At 39.5% G+C, this 21,674-nt stretch overlaps 1 protein-coding gene across 2 annotated transcripts in view; it reads right to left on the reverse strand.

The window, feature by feature from the left end:
• Positions 1–21,674, reverse strand: part of Wdr7 (WD repeat domain 7) — a 273,057-nt gene that overhangs the window by 237,437 nt on the left and 13,946 nt on the right. For both annotated transcript variants that reach the window (XM_057788617.1, XM_057788616.1), the window contains exons 3-12: positions 21,486–21,592; positions 18,870–18,948; positions 15,024–15,198; positions 14,362–14,438; positions 13,028–13,147; positions 9,955–10,100; positions 9,215–9,317; positions 6,045–6,186; positions 5,594–5,842; positions 4,899–5,119 (exon numbers count right to left, since the gene is read on the reverse strand). In XM_057788617.1, the coding sequence (XP_057644600.1) occupies positions 4,899–5,119; positions 5,594–5,842; positions 6,045–6,186; positions 9,215–9,317; positions 9,955–10,100; positions 13,028–13,147; positions 14,362–14,438; positions 15,024–15,198; positions 18,870–18,948; positions 21,486–21,592 (1,419 nt within the window). The remainder of the gene's footprint in view (positions 1–4,898; positions 5,120–5,593; positions 5,843–6,044; positions 6,187–9,214; positions 9,318–9,954; positions 10,101–13,027; positions 13,148–14,361; positions 14,439–15,023; positions 15,199–18,869; positions 18,949–21,485; positions 21,593–21,674) is intronic.

Genomic DNA, 21,674 nt, shown 5'->3' on the forward strand with positions numbered 1-21,674 from the left:
AAAAGCTACACAAAACCTGGCTGGTGACCACAATCCCAGTACTCAGAAGCCAAAGCCAGGGGATTACAGGTTCCAGAGCCACCTGGGCGGCTTGAGGAGAATGGCTCTTAAAAGCCCAAGGGACAGGGATAGAGATGCATGGAACAGCACTTGTCCAACACGCTCGAAGACGTGGATATGATCCCACACCATGAAGGAAAGACCAGAAAACATAAAACTACATAACTAGCCAAAATGTCTAATTTATTCTATCCTAATTCTTTTGGACTTACTGATTAAAGCTGGGAGCTTTACTTACATAGACTCTCCATGCATGCCTCCCCAAGAACTGAAGTCATAAAACTGAAAAGGATGGCGAAGAATTCTGTAACTACAATGGCAGCTAGACAATCCTATTTCTAAACTTATAAAGGGCAATATGGCAATATCAGTTTAAATGCCTTGAAAAATTAATATGACAAAATAATTTTAAAACAAAACAAAAATTCCACAAAAAGATGAAGTTTGTTTTGTACCAGCCAATTACTCCTGGGCATGGGGTCTGCCTTAGAGTGTGGTGGATATACCCAGTGTGTGTTTTGATTTTAGTTTCTGTATTTTTGTGAAACAGAGAGATAGAGAACATATAGTAGGGAGGGTAGGGAGGTTTTCCTTTTTTAAAAGAGAGAGATAGAAAACATAAAATTAGAAGGATCTGAGAGGAGTTAGGGAAGGAAAAAAGAATGATCGAGATGTATTATATGAAAAATATATATATTTCAATTATTTATTTTTGTACACAAATTTCAAGTTAAGAATCTATCTGAAGAAACTCTCAACCTACACAATATACTCACCCATACTAATTCTTATGTCCAGTTTTGGTAAGAGGAAACCAGTAAAAATTGAATTATCTTTTAAATCACTAAAAGCAATCTTGTACCAACAGGAAGCCAGGTATAGTCGTGTAAACCATTGATCTCAGCATTCAGAAGGCAGAGGCAGTAGGATCTCTGTTTAAATCGAGACCAGCCTGGTCTACATAGTGAGTTCAAAACCAGCCAGAGTAAAAGTGAGAGCTTTCTCAAAAAAAAGGGAGGGATACATAAGTGAAAATGAAGAGGCCAAGTCTTAAAATTATTTATATTAACTCTTTCTCACCAAGCTCCCCAGTCTTCCCTTCTAGAAACTCTCCACCCCTTGTGTTAACTGCAGATCCCCAGAAATCCTTTCTACAAGTGACTCCCACTGACCACCCTGGGCTGGAATTCAGAGAGGAGAGCTACTTGCCTTCCTTTCCTCCATATGCTCTCTCCAGAAATATTTAATTTTTAATTATTTTATTTCACCTATGATGATATGAAAATATTCTCAAAATAAAATGAATATAAGAGAAAAAGGAAACATAATTACATTTTTAAGTTATTTATGTATATGAGTGTTTATACACACACACACCTCAGGTGCATGTAGACTTTGATCAAGGAAGCCAGAATTGGGCATCATAAACGCAGAAGCTGATATTAGAGATAGTTGTGAACTACCATGTGAGTCCTGGAAACTGAAACTGGATCCTCTGAAAGAGCAACAAATGCTCTTAATTGCCAAGCCATCTCTACAGCCCTGAAAATTTCATTTTAATAAACAGTAACAGTTCTGCTTCCTGATTTTGCTTAATTTATATTAAGATGCTTATTTTGCTTAAGATACTATGTTAGGTTTATAAGCATTGCTTTGAAACATAACATTCAAATTCAATTAAAAATCCAAATTTAGACTCAAAAACGTGAGAACAGTGCTAAGAGGGAAAAGTGTTGAGTCCTGTCTTTAGAAAAAGAAACATTATTAAGAAGGAAAGCTAAGACTCAGGGACAGATGCAGAAGGAGGCAGAACATTATCAAGCCAGAGGAACTGGATGCCTGCTGTAAACAGTGTCTTCTAGATACGCTGGGGAAACTGCATACAAGAGGTCTTGACAGACAGCTGCCGACATAACACCTGCATAATGACAACATAAGCTGACACGCCGGTATCGACAGGGAAAATCTCACAAGGTCCTACCCATAAATGGAAACCCTGCAGGCAATTAATGGCTGCTGAGAGAGAAGGAATCGATGTTTCCCGGAACAAACCTCCTGGTAGGTTATATAATCCCAAGTGTTCAGCCCTAAACATGCGCACATCCAACCAACACTAAATGGATTGCGTAAGGTAAAGGGTGGGTATGTGTGTGTGTGTGTGATAATTTAAAAAGAGGAGGTCATGAATTTGAAAAGGAGTAGGAGGATATAGGAAGTGTTGCGGGGGATGAAGAGGGGTAGGTATGATGTAAATACAGTACTCACATCTAAAATTCTAAAAATAGAAATAAATTAAATAAAAAGACAATCTAATTAGTTAACTTCTCTTCCTGGCTATCAACATTTGTCAAGCTAATACACACTTAGTCATATAAGCTATTCATAGTGTCAGAATTGTACCTCAGAAATAGAAATTAACTGTCCAAACAGTAATGATCACACAAGAGACCTCTAACGCTGTCTTCACAAACCCATGCTGCCCCCTTCTGGATCACTTTAGAGATTATGTGACAACAGACATTCCCTAACATATAATAAGTTTTATAAAAGGTTTTTAGCTCACATATTAAAGATGTCCACATGTAGAAGTATAGAAGTGGTACTAATTATTTATTAGTTCTCCAGATAGTCTACTCTAAATGGATATACTAACAAAAAAGCAGCTATGACAATTTAATCATCCATTTAATAAGAAATAAATATTAGGTTCATATTTACCAAAAACAAAACAAATAAAATCTACACTTTAAAAAGTCACCTTCTCAGCCAGATAGTGTTGGCACACACCTTTAATCCCAACACTCAGGAGCCAGAGACAGGCAGATCTCTGAGTTCAAGGCGAGCCTGGTCTACAAGAGCTAGTTCCAGGACAAGCACCAAAACTACACAGAGAAACCCTGTCTTGAAAAACAAAAAAAGGCACATTCTCTGTGGGTGACAGTTGTGTGGTTTGGGCAATCTGTGGGGCCACTGGCAGTGGGACCAGGATTTATTCCGAGTGCATGAACTGGCTTTTTGGAGCCCATTCTCTATGGAGGGATACCTTGCTCAGCCTAGATATAGCGGGGAGGGCCTTGGTCCTGTCTCAAATTGATACGCCATACTTTGTTGACTTACAATGGGAAGTCTTATCCTCTCTGAGGAGTGGATGGAGGTGGGAGGGGGAGAGGCAGGGGGAGCAGGAGGAGGGGAGGGAGTGGGAACTGGGACTGGTATGTAAAATAAGAAAAAGATTGTTTAAAGAAATAAATAGCCACATTCTTTGTTCCAATCCATACTTTTCCCTTTACTTCCAAAAGCAAACCATGTTCTAAAAGCATGTATCTGGATTATCCAAATACACAGTGTGGATTGAGTAAAAGTGTTAGCACATGATCATGTACAGAAACATTCTAAATTCAACAACATCCTTCAACTGAAAACCAACCGAGGAGACATGAAAAGTGCAAGCAAAGATATCTCCTACTCCTCAAGTAGGAAATATTCTACTGGGTTACTAGTGTTGTTAGCCTTGTAGCTCTCTATATTGCTGCTAATGCCGTCCATCTACTTTCTTAAGGGAAATGTTTTTATAAAGTACTCCTGGTATTTTAGGATTCTTTTGTTCTTTTCATATTTTTTCCAAAATCTAGTTCCTTTCGCTATCAGTAACCTATGTGAGAACAAAAAGTTTCAGGTCTTGGTAAGTATGGATGCTGGAATTTACAAGAAAAAGAAGTCATTGAACAGCACAGGAGGCAAAGTAAGCCGATGGGAGAGAGGGGGTATCAGAGCATTCTCAAGTGACCCACAGTCCTGACGAGAGAGGGCTAGAAGCCATCTTCCATTGCGACACCTGGGTATTAGTAAGAGCTGCCTTTCCTCTCCCTCCTCCTCTCCCCCAGATTCCACAGACATCTAGAGCACCCTTGTGGTTCCCTTCACCCAGATTTTAGATGTCAATAATTCACCCAAGTAAACCTTGGGCAGCTGCTCAATTATGGAAAACATTCAATTGTTATTCATTCTGCACTGCTTAGATTTCTCAGTTGTCGAAAAGGAAATGAATCTCAGACTCACAGCTCTAGAGCATTAGAGCACAGCATTCGAGAGGGCTAGAACGATGGCGCAGTGGGCAAGAGCACTTGCTGCACAATCCTGAGGACCCGAGTTCAGATTTTTGAAAAAAAGATATCAAAAAAATATAGAGCCCAAAATAAAGTAAGGAAAGAATGGCTTTTAAGGACAGATAACAGGAAAATGAGTGCATCTTAGCTGTCCGCTGAGACAAGCGCCAGTGAGGAAACAGGAGAGAGCTCTTAGACCTTGTTCCGTCATGATGGCGGCTGTCTATCTGGAGAGAGCTCTTAGACTTTGTTCCGTCATGATGGCGGCTGTCTATCTGGAGAGAGCCCTTAGACCTTGTTCCGTCATGATGGCGGCTGTCTATCTGGCAAGTAGAACCTCTGAGTTCTTCATCCCTATCTAAGCCTGAACACTTTGTTTAGTTCTTTATCATAGCAATGTTTCCTTTTCCCTGCTGATAATCACAGTTAAAATAAATTACATCAGTAAGTTCCTAAACACACTGCATCTACCAAGTGCATGCTCGCTGTCATTCTGATTAGATGGGCTCAAAATTAATGGTATTAGAGAAAATCTTTTGGGATTTTTAAATTGCTCTGAAACAAAATTTTTCAATTCATTCACGCAGCACGCTCCAAACTGCCACTAGAGACATGTTATAAGAGTTATGTTGACTCTTGTATTTCCTTTAAATCCCCGTGGATTCCATTTACATGCCTAATTGCAAAAAGCCCCCTCCACTGTAGAGAAATCATCTAAAATAAAGAACTTACACTACAGTTTTCAGGTGGGACCAGAAGTTGCGTGATCTCACCCCCATGAACACAGAAGATATGTTTCATTTCTCCAGAAAATATGTCCCAAATTATGACGGAAAAATCCACACCTCCAGATATCAGGTATCTTTGGTCATAGCGAGCCGAGACCTGATGAGGGTACAGCAAACATGTAACTTTGTTCCGATGGCCACGGAGAGTTCTGTGAGGGGGCCAACCTGTGAAAGAGGTTGGGGATTCAAAATTTGAAGATTAAAGTCTCAGGATGCTTCAACCAGCAAGCATAAACACCGGAAGAGCTATAGCTTTACTTCTAGGACTGGTCTGTGAAGTTCAGTAGCTACTACTTACCCAAGACTAACTGGACCTTAAAGCAGAGCTAGTCTATGCCGAAATGTGCTAAACATGTCAAATTGTCATAATAGTCTAAGGAATTATTACAAAAGAAAAATATAAAATAGTTCAATAAAATTACCATATTTATTAAAAGTACAAATGAAAATAATGTTGCTATATTGGGTTATATAACATATTATAGTAGTTAATTCCCATGTCATATTTAATATTTCATCAAATATACATTAAACTACCAACTAGACTAACAACTATACCAGTGGGTTTTATTTCTTATTCTCAGCATCACAGTTACAGTGTCCTCAAGCACAGTGGACAGAACTAGACCCCCAGTATACCTCTTCGGAGCATGTGTTCCCCTTGCAACAGCTGCACTATAGCCGTTTGGGTGGCAGGCACAATAATTATGCTTCCATCTTCCCGGCCACAAACAAGCCGTCCATGAGCTGGTATGTAGACACTCGCAGTCACTTTAAGAGGTTCGTTGCTGTTGGGAATCACACTTAGCTGATCTATGATCCCAGCAGGACAAGGCTTCAGTTTGTCAAATGCCTCTTGCAAACTAATACAAGTTGTCGTTTTTAGTCCTGTAGAGGTTTGGTGTCATATAAAATAAATATATTTATATTAAAAAATAACATTAAATACATAACATTAACTGATTCAGTAATGTAAAAGTTACTTTCATCAAATATAAATCTTAGAAGAAAATTATATTTTCAATTTTGTTATGATTCAAAGTGTTATAATGAAAGAATTATATATTTAATGCACAAGATTTACTATTACCTTCAGCACCTTCCTGTTTATCAGCTATGTCTGAAATGTTCCAAATATTTAACCGTCCAGAAGAATCGCCCTGAATTAATAGTTTATGCAAATATTCCTTGCATCCATAGAAGAACCGAGTAACAGGAGGACAAATTACCAACTGCCAGAAAAAAAAAAAAATCAAGTCTCTTTAGTTGTATTTAGAATCAATTTTTTTTTTTTTTTTTTTTTTTTTTTTTTGGTTTTTCGAGACAGGGTTTCTCTGTGGTTTTGGAGCCTGTCCTGGAACTAGTTCTTGTAGACCAGGCTGGTCTCGAACTCATAGAGATCCGCCTGCCTCTGCCGAGTGCTGGGATTAAAGGCGTGCACCACCATCGCCCAGCTTAGAATCAAATATTTTAGACATTAACGTGATCAGAAAAAGGTATTCAATTATTTGATTCATATCCCAGTTCTAAAAAGTGTTTACAGAATGATTATTCAATATATTTGCATGTAATTTAATAACATTACTATTCATGTCACTTGCAGTACAGCATAGGAAATGAAAAACTGTATTTATAGCCTTTCTCTAAACTACTCTTGATAGTCTTTTATTCAACTTTATAAAAACTGGTTACCAACCACAGGGTAATTTACTTAGTTATTTTTAAATAATTAATTTAGAAATTAGGTCATTCTTAATCAAAAAGAAGTCTCTACTTAAAAGATGAAAAACAAAGAGTTCTACACAAAAGCAACACAACATGAGCTCAGCAGATTGAATTTATACATGCATACATATGCAACAATGATAATCCAGGAAGAGGAAATCATGAAGATAAGAAGGAGCAAAGGGACATGGGAGACGCTGGAGGTGGGAAAGCATGAGGTGGAAACGAAGCAAATATAGTACTCATGTATATACTTAATATATACATAAATAAATATGATAAATATTAAAATAAAATATATCACTAAAAGAAAACAATTCACTAATCCTATCTTTCCTGCCCACTGTTACGTCACAAAGAATAATTGCATTTCTGTGCACCATATGAGTACCTGGTGCCTGTGGAGGCCAGAAAAGGGCACCAGATCCTTGGAACTAGAGTTACAGATGGCTGTGAGATGCCACGCGGGTGGTGGAAATCACATCCAGGTCCACTAAAGAGAAGCCAGTGTTCTAAAGAGCTAAGCTATTTCTCCAGACTACACATTTTAAAAAATAAAAAGTCTGTAGCATTTAATTGGCCACATTTACATAACTAATTTTAACAGAATTTTAGCATAAAAATTATAATAAATAAAATTCAGTTTCAAATATTATAGTTAACAAATAATCTAGTTGTAGTATTTGGTTGCATCATAAAAAGTACTAGCCTCTAGAAACTAGTAATATTAAACGCAGCCAAGTATTTAGCTTTATTTAAATATTAATAACTTTAATTAAAAACTACACAGTTAAAGGGAATTGCTATGGGAGCCATAACCACAAATATCACATTTCAGTGAATCAGTGTCTCTCACCATATCATACATACATTTCAACTTAGAATACACGAGCACACAGTAGAGAGGTGATACTTGAAGAAACCTTATTCCATGGTTAATGGTTATCAACTCAGCAGGATCTAGACTCAGGAAAGATGGAGCCTCTGAACACACGGGTAAAGGATCCTCTAGATGGTTAGCTGAAGTGAGAAGACCCACCCTGAGTGTGGTCAGCACCCATGGGCGGGGTCAGGAGTGCATATCGCAGAGGGCAAGCTACGCACCAGCATTTCTGGTCACAGAAGCAATGTAACCAGCTGCCTTACACGACTGTCACTAAGATGTCCCATCACGATCATCCTCAAATTATAAGCCAAAGTGAGCTCTTCTTCCTTACATTGCTTTTGTGAAGTATTTTGTCATAGCAACTATTTTGTTTTATTAATGCAGGCTTTTCATACACATCACTAGCACTTAGTTTAGCTAGAAGTGACTCACTGAGCTGGACAGTAGCAAGTAGGAGTTCAAGAAATAGAAAGCAAATAATTTATACAGGATATTAAAATACACCTAGATGTACAAATTCTTTTTTTTTTTGTTTTTTTTTTGTTTGTTTGTTTGTTTTTTTTTTCGAGACAGGGTTTCTCTGTGGTTTTGGAGCCTGTCCTGGAACTAGCTCTTGTAGACCAGGCTGGTCTCGAACTCACAGAGATCCGCCTGCCTCTGTCTCCCGATAGATGTACAAATTCTATATTCAAAATATTCATAGAAAAAAAAATCCATTCCCTTCTCTTATCCTCCATTCTCCTTTGGTGGGTGGGACATAAGGTTCAAAATGATGAGCTCATCGTTCCTACAGTCTCCATTGATGGGTGGGATATAAAGTTCAGAATGATAAAAATGGAACCCAGAACCTGAACAAAACGTTAGAAACCTTATAGAAAACCTTCCTCCCCAAAGCTTCTTTCTTACTACTCCCAGAGACCAGAGTAGAAAATTCACTCTACGTGTGACTGCATTTCATTTTTTTATGTTTATGAGTCTTTTGCCTGCATCTGAATCTGTGTACCACGTGTACGCCTGCTGCCCACAGAGACCAGGAAAGGTACCGGTTCCCCACGAACCACAGTTGGTTTCAGTTGGGAGCTACCCTGTGGGTCTTGGAAGAGCAACAAATGACCTTAATCACTGAGCCATTGCTCTAGCCCTGCATTTCAAATATAAACAGACAGTACAAAGGCTTTCTAAAAACAGTTTCTATTTTAATACAGAAAATATTCAGTTTTCAGTTTTAATATCGAGTTATTTGACTCACTAGTTGGCTTTGGAGAGTAACCAATGCATGACAAAGCATTAGTACCAAAAGCATTAATAGTAAGTACTAGCACGTAGTCATCCTTTCCCTTCAACAACTATCTTCACCGTGTTTTAACTGTCAATATGAATTTTATAAAAAGCCAATTCCAATACATAATCAAAATAAGATCACTTGTATTCTTAGATAAAGGCAGGTACTATTCAACAGTTAATATAACATAATTTTACATATATACATACATAGTTTTAAAATCTGAAAATTTTGAAATGTGTTTACAATTGACCATACCAAAAGTTTTTGCAAAATCTAACACCCTACTAGATTTTATTGAATCTTGCCAATGTCTAGACACCTTAGATATAACCATCAATTATAAATGATAGCTGAAGAACTTTACCTCTTTATCTTTTTGATCCAAGAGACTATGCTGCACAGGAGGAATTAAATTTTCAACTGCTTTCCCCACATCACTGCGGAATGAATCGCTAGCTGGAAGACAACTGAAAGAGGAAAAGAGAGGATCCACTTAAAATGCTGATAGGAGGGCCAGGCACGGTGGCGCAGGCCTTTGAGAGGCAGGCAGATGTGTGTTCAAGGACAGCTTCATCTACGTAATCAGTCAAAACTACAGTGAAAAATTCTCTCTCTTTGTCTGTCTCTCTCTCGCAGACACACATAAAATAAATCATGTGAAATATAAACACACATATAAAATAAAGAAGAGTTTATTAGAATCGACAAGAATGGGATTTTTAAGCTTAATTTAATAACTTAAAAAAATTCTTTGAGGGTTCATGAGCTATCTCACAAGTAAGAGAGCTTGCTGGGAAGCCTGACAACCTGAGTTTGATCCTTGGAATGTACATATGGAAGGAGCGAACCGATGCCCATGAGCTGCTCTGTGGCCTGCACACATGCACAGTGGTATACATGCATACATGTGCACACATGCATACAGTAGATAAATAAATGCAAAAAACCCACTTGGTTTTTTGTGCCTAGATTTTAAATTGGGATTATATACAGACCTTAAGACATTCTGAAGTTAAATATTTACACTACATAAATGTTCATTCTTTAGAGTTACAGCTCAAATTGTGAACTCTTTACATTTGACTAAACGTATATATTTCATACCTGGCAGGGAGTTTATAAATATAACTCTGCCCATTTTCAGTCCAGATGATCACTTTGTCTGCGGACACAAAGTCCCCTCCAGTCCATGTCTGTCCATTTTCACTAGGACCTGAACAAAGCAGGGAGTAATCTCCAGCATCAAACACCTAGGAGCAAAAGAAAGTCACTTTTCAATTGACTCCAGCTGGTTACAATTTAAATGTGATAAAATAGCATTTCAGCTGAAAGAAAACTTCTGCAAATATATTTAACAAACCTAGGCTTTTACAGTAGATGAGGACATTCTCTCGGTGAGAGCTAGGGCAGTTATCTTCAACAGGTCCCAGCTATGGGTGACTTCTGGCTGTGGTGGAATAGCTGGCTCTGAGGTCCAGGGCCAGAGCTGCCCCTGCCCTCCACCACCCGCAGCACTCGGGAGAGTGGCCCCCTATGCCTCACCTGGGCAATACAGCAGAGCTCACCCTGAAGGTGTAGGTGTGGGAAAAGTGATTCTGAGGATGCAAAACCTGGAGAACTGGCCCTGCCCCTTGCTCACCACTGCAAGGGGTGAACTGGCCGGGCATTGCTGGAGAGCTCATAATGGTGGTGAGGACAGGTAGAGCTGGTGGGCTGAAACCACCCAGGCCCAGAACCAGGGTTATCTGTTTGCCCACCCCAATATCCACTCCATATGTGATCTGCTAGAGCTGGGGATAGGACGGGTGAGTCCTGTATGCCCATGGCTGCAGAATCTCCAGACACAGGCAGCAACTGGATAACCAGGAAAAGTTCCAGTGAGGGCCTAACATTGACAATATAGCAGAGACCGGGGGTCTCGAACCAGACCACTGTTTTTTTGTGATAAACTCCTGCAGTAAAAATGTATGGATAAAGGGTTTACTGCATGACTCACTGTGTCACACAGAAACTTCCATGATGAGATTTTCCCCTTCTTCCTTTTCTTTTTCCTCTTAAATTTTATTGGGGGGGGGGGGGGAGACAGGTGGAATCAGGAAGCATGATGTCAAACATACGAAGAATACACAAAATTTTTAAAATGCACTGGATGCTCTTCCAGAGGACCCCCCCAATTCCCAGCACCCACATGACAGTTCAAAACCATCTGTTAACTCCAGTTCCAAGTGATAAAACACCTCCTTCTGACCTCCAAGAGCACCATGAATGCACATGGTAGGTACACAGATACACGTGCAGCCAAAACATTCATATACCAAAAATAAATACTTTTTTAAGTTAGGAAAAGCAACTGTTCCCACCGTGGTAGGCGGCTTCTTGGATGTGCCCACCTAACACCCTCCTCCCTTCACACAGTTTCTAGGGTTATTTTGTGTTCCTAGAATGCAGCTAAAAGCATGAGCTCTCAACTCTAAAATTAAGAGTGTCTTAAATTCCCTTTTCTTGCTCACTTACTGTGCGAGAAGCCTGCTAGCATGCTGGGAGCTGCTCTGATAGGAGAGACATCCTCCAAAAGCTGAACTTGCAAATGAGATCCAAGTCCCAAAGGCACAGTGATGTCAGCCTGTAAAAGACGCTGAACCAGAAGTGCCCAGCTAAGGTAGGCCCTGAATCCCCACCCACAAAACCAGGCAAGGATAATTTCTACTGTTTTAATGCAAGTTTTGGGGAGATTTGTTAGACGGGTTTAAATACTAGCATACTTTTCTGATAGTAAAAGTACTAGATACTCAACCAGCATAATCCCTAACTAAACTCTAAATATTTGTCCTTACCCTTCATCAAAGAAACTTCTCTTTACAACAGATGGAAACCACTACCAATCAAAATGCAGTTATGGAGTCTAGTCCTAATGAAAACCTCTACAAAAAAACTCCCTCATCTAAGGCTCAGGGATCATTGCAGAAGGGGCTGGGTAGAGAGACTGTGAGAGCCAGAGGAAGAGGAAATTTGCTTTGAGATTGTGTTTCCTAGAAATGCAAAAAGCTACATCATAAAGTCTCACCAACATAACTGCCTAAACATGAGCTGACCAAAGACTAAAACAACACATGTTAACATGGATGGAAAAAAGCCCACATGACCTCAACCCTACTCAAAGTACTACAGGCACCTAAGGTGTGCGAGAGCTGGGAAAGAAACAGTCTTCCCCGAGAAAACATACCCATTCACTATCCAATACCTGAAACAAGCAAGGTTATGCAGACTGAGCAGGCTGTGTTTGTGTCTTTAAGAATATATATATATATATAAATATATATATATATATATATATATTTATACATATATATGTAACAAAAATTAATGAAAAAGGAGGCCATAATGTGAAAGAAAGCATGGAGGAATATATGGGAAACTTTGGAGGGAGGAAAGGGAAGGGGATAATGATGTAATTTTATTTTTAAAAATCACAAAAAATAAACAATTTTTTAAAATACATGTAAAGTTTTGAAAAATTGCTAAGTCCAGAACAAAGCACAATGGCTCATTATCTATTATTAAAGACAAGCAATATAGAAAAAACCTCTTCCTCTCATTATTAGCTGTAAACTTTCAATTTGAAGAAGTCAGAGATAAATGTATTATTCAGGTTCAGTAACACAATATGAAGATAAATGTCCAGTCTACAGAGACCTAATTACCATCAATAACTGAAATAGTAACAAAAAGTAGAAATTAAGACCAACAAAGCTGGGCTGGAGAGATGGCTCAGAGGTTAAGAGCATTGCCTGCTCTTCCAAAGGTCCTGAGTTCAATTCCCAGCAACCACATGGTGGCTCACAACCATCTGTAATGGAGTCTGGTGCCCTCTTCTGGCCCGCAGGCATACACACAGACAGAATATTGTATAATAAATAAATAAATAAATAAATATTAAAAAAAAAAAAGACCAAGAAAACGTAGTCCTTAAACCATCCATTGCAGGGGTAGAACAACAAAACACAGCTACTTGGAATTAAGTCCCAATTCCTCAAAAAACATCAGAACTCAGCAGGACTTCCAAATGACTGTCAGTCTTGTGCCAAGTACATCCTTGGGGTAATCTTTAAAAATCTGATAAACGAGACTTTATCACGAGGGATAAAAGGACAACTTCATATTTATCTACTCAACTTACCCTCCAGTATTTAGAGCAGACAACCAAGAGTGACCTCTGTGTGAATGAACAGAAGGAGATGCTTTGGCAATTCTGACAATAAATTGGTTTTGATTCCTCCTCAAATATTGGCTCAGTATCCTGGAAAAAAATTCAAAAAAATCTCAAGAATAACATGCATTAAATAATTAAAGTCATCACAAAATGATAAAGATATCACCAGGGAACAAGAGTAACATGTGATGCATTCATCATTTTAGATCCTCGGAAAAAGCCCTGGCAGTAAAAGCTACAAAGATGTACTCTTAAAAACAGCTGGGCAGCCGGGCGGTGGTGGCGCACACCTTTAATTCCAGCACTCAGGAGGCAGAGGCAGGCGGATCTCTGTGAGTTAGAGGCCAGCCTGTCTACAGAGTGAGTTCTAGGATACAGAATCCTGTTTCAGAGAAAAGGAAAAAAAAAAGAGCTAGGCAAAAATGTCTTTTCTACAAAGCTACCAATATTCAAGCCCTGATGGTGAGTCAGAAAACATCTTTACTGGAAATGGCAGCAGATGGGATTCCTCCTATGGTTGTATATACTTGAATTAATAAGAAAAAACAAAAGTGATCAATTCCTCCCCCAGTTTTCTCCAAGATCAAAAGCTAATATTTCCCTAGCTGAAGTGAATGGCACCAGTATTGTCATAGAATTGATCTAGGCCACAGTACCATGAAATAAGACTAACGGATAGATTTATATGTTTTTTTGACGGTGTTGGTGTTTGAATATGAAATGTCTCCACAGGCTCAATGTTAAACCTTACTTCCCACCCTGTGCTGACATACTTGAAGGCTTTGGACACTTTAGGTGATGTGCATGGTTACAAAGTTGGTCACTGCAGGCATGCCTTTGGAAATATACCTGACCCTAAGTCCCTTCCTTACTCTCTCCTGGCTGTCATGAGGTGCACAGGCTCCTCACCCGTGCACTCCTGCAGTGGTGCCGCTCACTATTGGCCAGTCATGCCAAGGACTCTACTGAAGTCTCTGAAACCGTAAATAAAGTAGGTCCTTCTTCCCTCAGAATGCTTATGTCGGCTATTCTGTCACTAATTTGTCGGCGGTGGGGTGCAAGAGTAACTAAAATGGGTGGTTGACTTATTTCATTCAAGAAAGCTACCTTCTAACTTTTAATTTAAACAAAAGCAGGAGGAAAACACCTATTACATTTCTCTACTTCATATTCTGGATGATATGTTTCTATTATTTCAATTGAAACACTTTTTCCTTTAAAAAAAAAAAACTAAGTTTAGGAATACCTGATTACTAAAGGTTTAAATTCTACAGTAAGAAAGAAATCACTGTCCATCTCACCTGCATGCCACCAGTTTCAGAGGTGACAATCCACACCTTCAGGATGCCTGTCACAGAGAGCGCTACCACAGTGTCCTCTAAAACAGGAAGAAGCCCATGTTAATAATAGCATGCTCCTTTCTAGCATTAAACAGCCTGCTCCCACAAACTTAAACAACAAGTAGGAAACATAATCTTCTGTGCTTGGTGTTGACATTATTGTTGTCAAAAATTATGCTGTTCCTCAGTAACATTTACTGAGTATAACCACACAGTTACAGAAACTCATCAAATTTGATCTCCTCCCTTTTCATCCTCTTCCGTGAGAAATGGTACCTCTCGGCAAGAGACAAAGCCAGAACGCAGACAAACACACATGCAGCTATGGGTCTCATCACCACCATACTGCTGACCATGCAAACTCACCCTCACTTAAGAAAACCATCCATACAAGCTACAGCATCCCAGAGTCTAGGGATCCATCACAGAGTGAAGATACTCTAATGCTGGTGAACATAAATTCTCATCCAGCTGAAACTACTTTGCGGGGCTAGTTCACAAATTATTGGAACAAGTATCTCTTGAATACAAGAATATAACCAAAACTGTTAACTTTGACAATCTGTAGAACTTCACAGTAAAGTAGATAGTAGTTAAACTGCCAAAGGGCATAGTACACTGACCTTGTGTCCGCTGAGGGCGGATAAGGCTCATGGAGCTAATCCAGTCTGGCGATATCTTTGATACCAAAGAATACAGCACCTCGAGGCTGGTAGCATCCACAACGAGGATTTCAGGGTAATGTCCATGGCATAAAAGCCTTCCTTCTTGCTGATTTCCAACAGTGAATTGATAGAACTAGATTCAAATTTTAAAAAATATTATTTGTTGATGTACTGCTTCAGTTCAGCTACTTAATTAACATGCATTCATTAAACATGATATTCCCCTAAACACTAAATTATTTTAGGAATTTTATATGGGTACATCCATGTCAGATTATACTAATCCTCTCCAAAATTTAAGAAAAATATTCCTTTCTTCATGTCACATACTCACTTTTGAACTCTCATGAGGCAAAAATAAAAAATCATTTTTTTATCTTCATCTCTAGCATTCAAAGCAACTTTTATAATTTTCATCGGGATATATGTGGCTCATTTTTGGTTTCATGTTTTGGCTTTGTTTGGTTGGGATTTTTTATTTGGTTGGTTGTGGTGGTTGTTTGTTTGTTTGTTTTCAAGATAGGATTTCTCTGTAGCTTTGGAGCCTATTCTGGAACTAGCTCTTGTACCCAGGCTGGCCTCAAACTCACAAGAGATCCGCCTGCCTCTGCCTCCCGAGTGCTGGGATTAAAGGCGTGCTCCACCACCGCCCGGCTGTTTATTTTGTTTTTGATACGGGGTCAGAACACAGTGTAGTTCTGGCTGGCCTGGAACTCTGGACGTACACCTTCTGACACGGTGTCAAATTCACAGAGATCTACCTGTCTCTGCCACCAGAGTACCAGGATCCAGCCCGTCCTCACCCTCATACAATCCCATCCTCACACATTAACGTGGTGGGGGAAGTGGGGCTTTTTACTTAATTATTCAATACCTGTACAAGAAAGAGTTCAACTTTTCAATGTATAAACATTATCAAAGGAGAGCTTAACTAAATGTGAAGGTTAAACCACAACTCTAAAGATGAAGTCAGAGGCTAGTAACATGCAGACATCACAAGGGAGTGCCTCTAGCTCCTAGAAGGTTGATCAAAAGCAAATGAAGTACACAAAGGAAGGTTCCTGGACCACTTGACACTTGTGTATACAGGGTTGGGGGGATGTCATGTGGAAAGTGTACAGAGAACATTGCCAGAGAAGAGAACTTTCCTGACAGCAGGGATATTTCATTAGAATTGTCTGGCAAAAGACCTCCACCCTTTATGCAATGTTATATTCCCAAACAATTTTCTGAATATTAATTTAGTATTTAAGACACTTTGATATTGGGAAGGAGGATGTCTAAAATTACATCCTCAAGTTTTTTGAGCATTAAAAAAAGATGTCTCTAGTATCCCTGGACATGATACAGACGTTGTGTTCATGAACGCTCAACAACTGTGGTTGCCTGTATAGAACCTGCATAAGGCCATACCACTCAACATTCCAGCATGAGTGGATGAAGGATTCACAAGGCCCCACACCAACTGATGGGGAGCTACTGAGGGAGGGTGAGCTAGTTTTCTCCAGTGACAGGCTGTCAAGGCCCAAGTAGTCAGCCCTATGCCCATGCACATATAGGCAACACTAACTGGATTCGGTAGAAACAATAATAATTACATAACAAGAATTTAAGAGGTGAGTGGGGAAGGGAACACAAGAGAACTTGGGAGTGGAGAAGTATGATGAAAATGGATTAAACTCATGTATGAAATTCTCAAAATATATTAAAATGAAATGTTATAATAATCACTTAGCAATATTTCCTGTAATTACAGTAAGTTCAGAGAGTGCAAATGTCAGCAAGGGTTATCTCTGTATACATAAAAACAGTCCTTGCCAATGTAATGCCACACACCTTTAATGCCAGTACTTGAGAGGCAAAGGCAGTTTGCCTGTAAGTTTGTGGCCAACTGAGTCTACATATTGAATTCCAGAAAAGTCAGGGCTATGTAGAGAGGTCCTGTCTCAATAATAACAATAATAATAACAATAATAAATAGCCATTTTCTGGATCTGAGTGAATAAGGAGCACAGAATAAACTGCCATAATACCCATGAATCAGTCAAAAGGCATCTTCTATTACATATGACTGCTAATCTAAACACAGACAATCTTGTACAGAATTGGATTCTTTTAAAAGTACTTAAAATATGTTCAACAGAAATAATTTCCCTAATATGTAAGCCAGAGGTTTTTTTTTTTAAAAATTTATTTATTATGTATACAATGTTCTGTCTGTGTGTATGTCTGAAGGCCAGAAGAGGGCACCAGATCTCATTACAGATGGTTGTGAGCCACCATGTGGTTGCCGGGAATTGAACTCAGGACCTTTGGAAGAGCAGGCAATGCTCTTAACCACTGAGCCATCTCTCCAGCCCCTAAGCCAGAGGTTTTTAAGCCATAACTGCAAATTGTACAAAAGTCAATTATGCTTCATGTGTTTGACACTTACAGCTTTAAACTAAAATAAAATGAAAGCAATTTGTGTTTACATGTGTGTATGTGGGTGCACATGAATGTGTGCATGTGCCTGTGGAGGCCAGAGAACAACCTCATGTGTCAGTCCCCAAGCACCACACTCTTTTTCCTTCCCTCCCTCTCTCCCTCCCTCCCTCCCTCCCTCCCTCCCTCCCTTTTAAGACTAGGTTTCTCATTGGCCTAAAACTCAGAGTAGGCTACGCTGGCTGGCCAATGAGTCCCAAGGCTCCACCAGGCTCCACACTCCAGCACTGGAACTGCAAGAATGTACCACCACACCCACCTTTTTATAGAGGTTCAAGAGCTCAAACCCAGGTCCTCACAAGAATTTTACTGACTAGCTGGGCAGTGGTGGCACAGGCCTTTAATCCCAGCACTCGGGAGGCAGAGGCAGGTGTATCTTTGTGAATTTGAGGCCAAAAAGAATTTAACTGACTGTACTATCTCCCCAGCCCAATATGATTTTCAAATAAAAAAACATATGCTCTAAAAACACTGGTGAAAAAAAATGTATAGGTTCTTGCCACCAGGGTAAAAGATAGGCAGAAAATCAGTCAATCATCTCCTCCCTATAAACATTTATCATTGACTGTCAGAGCTGTATTCGTATGGAAAGTTTTGTTGACAAGTTGCAGTACTACTTTGTTGCTGTTGCCTTAGGGAGACTTAGGGGATTCTTTTAGACAGGCTCTCACTCATTATGTTACCCTGGCTAGCCTGCAACTCACTAGGTAAATCAGGCTGGCCTTGAACTCATAGAAATCTGCCATCAGGGTTTCCCTGAGAGTCCATGTGCTAAAGGTTACTGCTAGAAAAACTTTTCACCTAGCGGGGTGTCTTTTCACCATTGATACACCCCTAAAAAGTACTGCAGAATGCCAAGCTCTTTCCCCTCTTCTGCTTGTGGCCATGAGCTAAGTAATTCTGTTCTACCACTCACTCCCCATTACTGCCGCCAGCATCCTGCCACAGCAACCTGCATCGTGAACTGGAAACTCTTAAAACAATGAGCCAAAATAAACTTTGTCTCTTTCAAGGTAGTTTGACTGACGAACTTCCACTGTACAGCTGACTTATACAAGCTCTCCCTTGAGTAACCAGGAGAGCCCAAACCAGAGGCAGAAGTGATAACTGGCTGGTCTCATCCTTCTCCATTGGTCTCCTCCATGCCATGCCTCTTCCCATCTCTCCCATCTTCTGAGGAGTACTTACCATTATAAATTTCTCATATTTCCTCTCTCCAAGATTTTTCATATAAAAATACAGGCTGAATGCTTTAAACCATGTTTTAATGATGTACTTGTGATAAACAGTGTTGACTCAGCCAAAGAAATAGATACAAACCTGTATGCCAGTGTGGGTGCAGGCTAACTTTGTAAATTCAATACATCTGCCGTCATTCACATCCCAGAGGCACATCTCTCTATAAAACAAAATAATTGCTCACTCGGAATCTAATATATAAAAGTACAGTGGCTTAGAGTTAAGCTTCAATTGAAACTAATATATTACAGGAAGGAAAGTAGCTAATATTCACCATTGCTATTGATCAAATTTTCCATTCCTCTTGCTCACTATCTAATCCCATTTGCAATCTGTCAACACCCCACCTGTGTCTCCATCCTTTTTATAGTAGAAATATATTCCTAGCTCCTCACTGGTTGCTAGAGTCTTGTGAGTTGTTCTGGGCAGACCTGTGAGACTCTCTAGAATGTTCCAACTCCTTCACAGAGGTTCCTGATAGTGGCTGCTTCAGCTAGCAGTTGTTCCCTTGTCCTGAAGCTCAAAGCAGGGATAAGGAGGCAGAGCCAGCCTTCAAGTGCTACACAATGGAAGAGATAGCGGTATCTAGACTGCCCTCCTGTGCTATCAGTGCACTGTGCACTTGCAGCACTGCAGAACACCAATCGGCCAATGTCAACAGAAACCTAAACGTCAGTACACTTCTACAGCTCTTATTCGTGTTAGTTTTATTCCATGAATACCAAAAATATTCTAAAAATACACTGAAAATTGGACATATGAGTATGCCTTGTCTTTTAAAGAAAAAGGTATATTTAACAGAAAATATTAATAAAATGTAATGATATTTACTGGAGTTTTTCATTTTGATATCATTGCTACATCTCAAATGACATAAAAATATTTGTGTTGTTTGGTGGTTGGTTTTTGAGACAAAATCTTGCTATGTAGCCCTGCTTGGCCTGGAATTTACTATGGAGTAGAGGTCACGCCGGTCTCTATCTTACAGCAATCCTCCTACCTCTCCTCCTGTAGAGCTTACAGGTATGCCAGGCATACACCACCATGCCTTGCTGAAACAATTTTCTATCAACATTCTCATTAAACCAAGTATTCCAATGAAAATTATCCTTTAATCGACAACAAAAGTACTACATTTTACTTGCTGTTATTTCTTCCTGTTCCAAAAGATAAATTCCAACCCAAAAATTATAGAAGAGAAAAAGATGTTTCATATAAATTCCTACATTTCTCCAACTTGTTTCAAAAAACCCAAAAATGTTTTTATAGTTATTCCCCTCTGGGCCCCACAGACACCGTTCAGTGGCCTGCCTCTCCACCACAGGGGCCATTCTGAGACAGAGCAGAACGAGCTTCAGCGGCATGACAAGGGCAAAGACTTGGCAGAGCTCCGCCTCCCTCCTGTGACAGCCGGGCATCACCTGAGTTTTTTAAAAGCCCCCAAAGATGACCGCTGATTCAATAATGCCATGCAAACTACTGTGTGCTTTTACTTTCATCATATTCTGAATTCCTCAAAAAGCAAAGAAAAGCAATAAAGTATTACAGAAAACCAGTTGTGGAAAAAAATATATATCCTTGAAACTATAAGTCAAGCCAGGCGAGGCAGCACATGCCTTTAATCCCAGCACTCAGGAGGCAGAGGCAGTTCCAAGACAGCCAGGGCTATGTGGAAAAATCCTGTCTCAAAAAAACAAAAACACGGGCTGGAGAGATGGCTCAGCGGGTTAAGAGCATTGCCTGTTCTTCCAAAGGTCCTGAGTTCAATTCCCAGCAACCACATGGAGGCTCACAACCATCTGTAAAGAGGTCTGGCGCCCTCTTCTGGCCTTCAGGCATACACGCAGAAAGACTATTATATACATAATAAATAAATAAATAAATAAATAAATAAATAAATAAATAAATAAATATTAAAAAAAAAAAACACAAAACAAAGCAAAACCCTGTAATTCAAACACCCTCCTTCAGTTTTAGATAGTGCAAGAAAATATTGCAATAGAAAAAAAAAAAAAAAACTCCCTAAACTGGTGCAAGTTATAAAGTACAAAAACAGAAAAGTCACATGGCAATCTATAAACACGACTTTAACATTTATTTTTTACCTATATGTTTATGTGTGGTGTGCCATGTGCATGTGGGTGTCCGTAGAGGATCCCCTGGAGCAGAATTTAAAGATTGTGAGTCGCCTGACATGGATTCTGAGAACTAAATCCAGGTCCTCCAGAAGAGCAGTAAGTGCTATTTAACTCTGCCCTTATAAACCCAATTTGTAAGTGTCAAATACATAATACATCCTTTTATTGAGATGGGATCTCATTATGTAGCCCTGGCAAGCCTGGAGTTTTCTTTGTAAACCAGGCTGGTTGTATACTCATAGAGATCTACATGACCCTGTGACCTAAATGACAAGATTAAAAGTATACACTACCATACCCAGCCAAAATGTACATTTTTTAAAGACATAGAAAATTTAGGGGGGAAAGGAAAAGCCTGACCAAACATCTGAAAATAAAAGACAAAATATTGTGGGATGGTGGTGGTTCACACCTTTAATCCCAACACTTGGGGGACAAAGGCAGGCAGATTTGTGAGTTCAAGGCCAGCTTAATCTACTGGGCGAGCACCAGGACAGCCTGGGCTACACAGAGAACCCTGACCTGAAAAACACAAAACCAAACCCAGAATACGACTTACCCATTTGCAGATGCACTCACAGTGTACTGTTTGTCCCCAGAAGCACAAGCTTTTGATAAACAAGTGATCGATGCTGTGTGACCAAATAACAGTGCTCGGGGATTAACCTAGAAAGGAAAAGAAAAATGTTGCTATAAATAGCAAATTAAAGATTAAACATGGGGCTGGAGAGTTGGGGCAGTGATGAAA

The sequence above is a fragment of the Chionomys nivalis genome, chromosome 14 (genome assembly GCF_950005125.1).
Source record: "Chionomys nivalis chromosome 14, mChiNiv1.1, whole genome shotgun sequence".
NCBI classification, from domain to species: Eukaryota; Metazoa; Chordata; class Mammalia; order Rodentia; family Cricetidae; genus Chionomys; species Chionomys nivalis.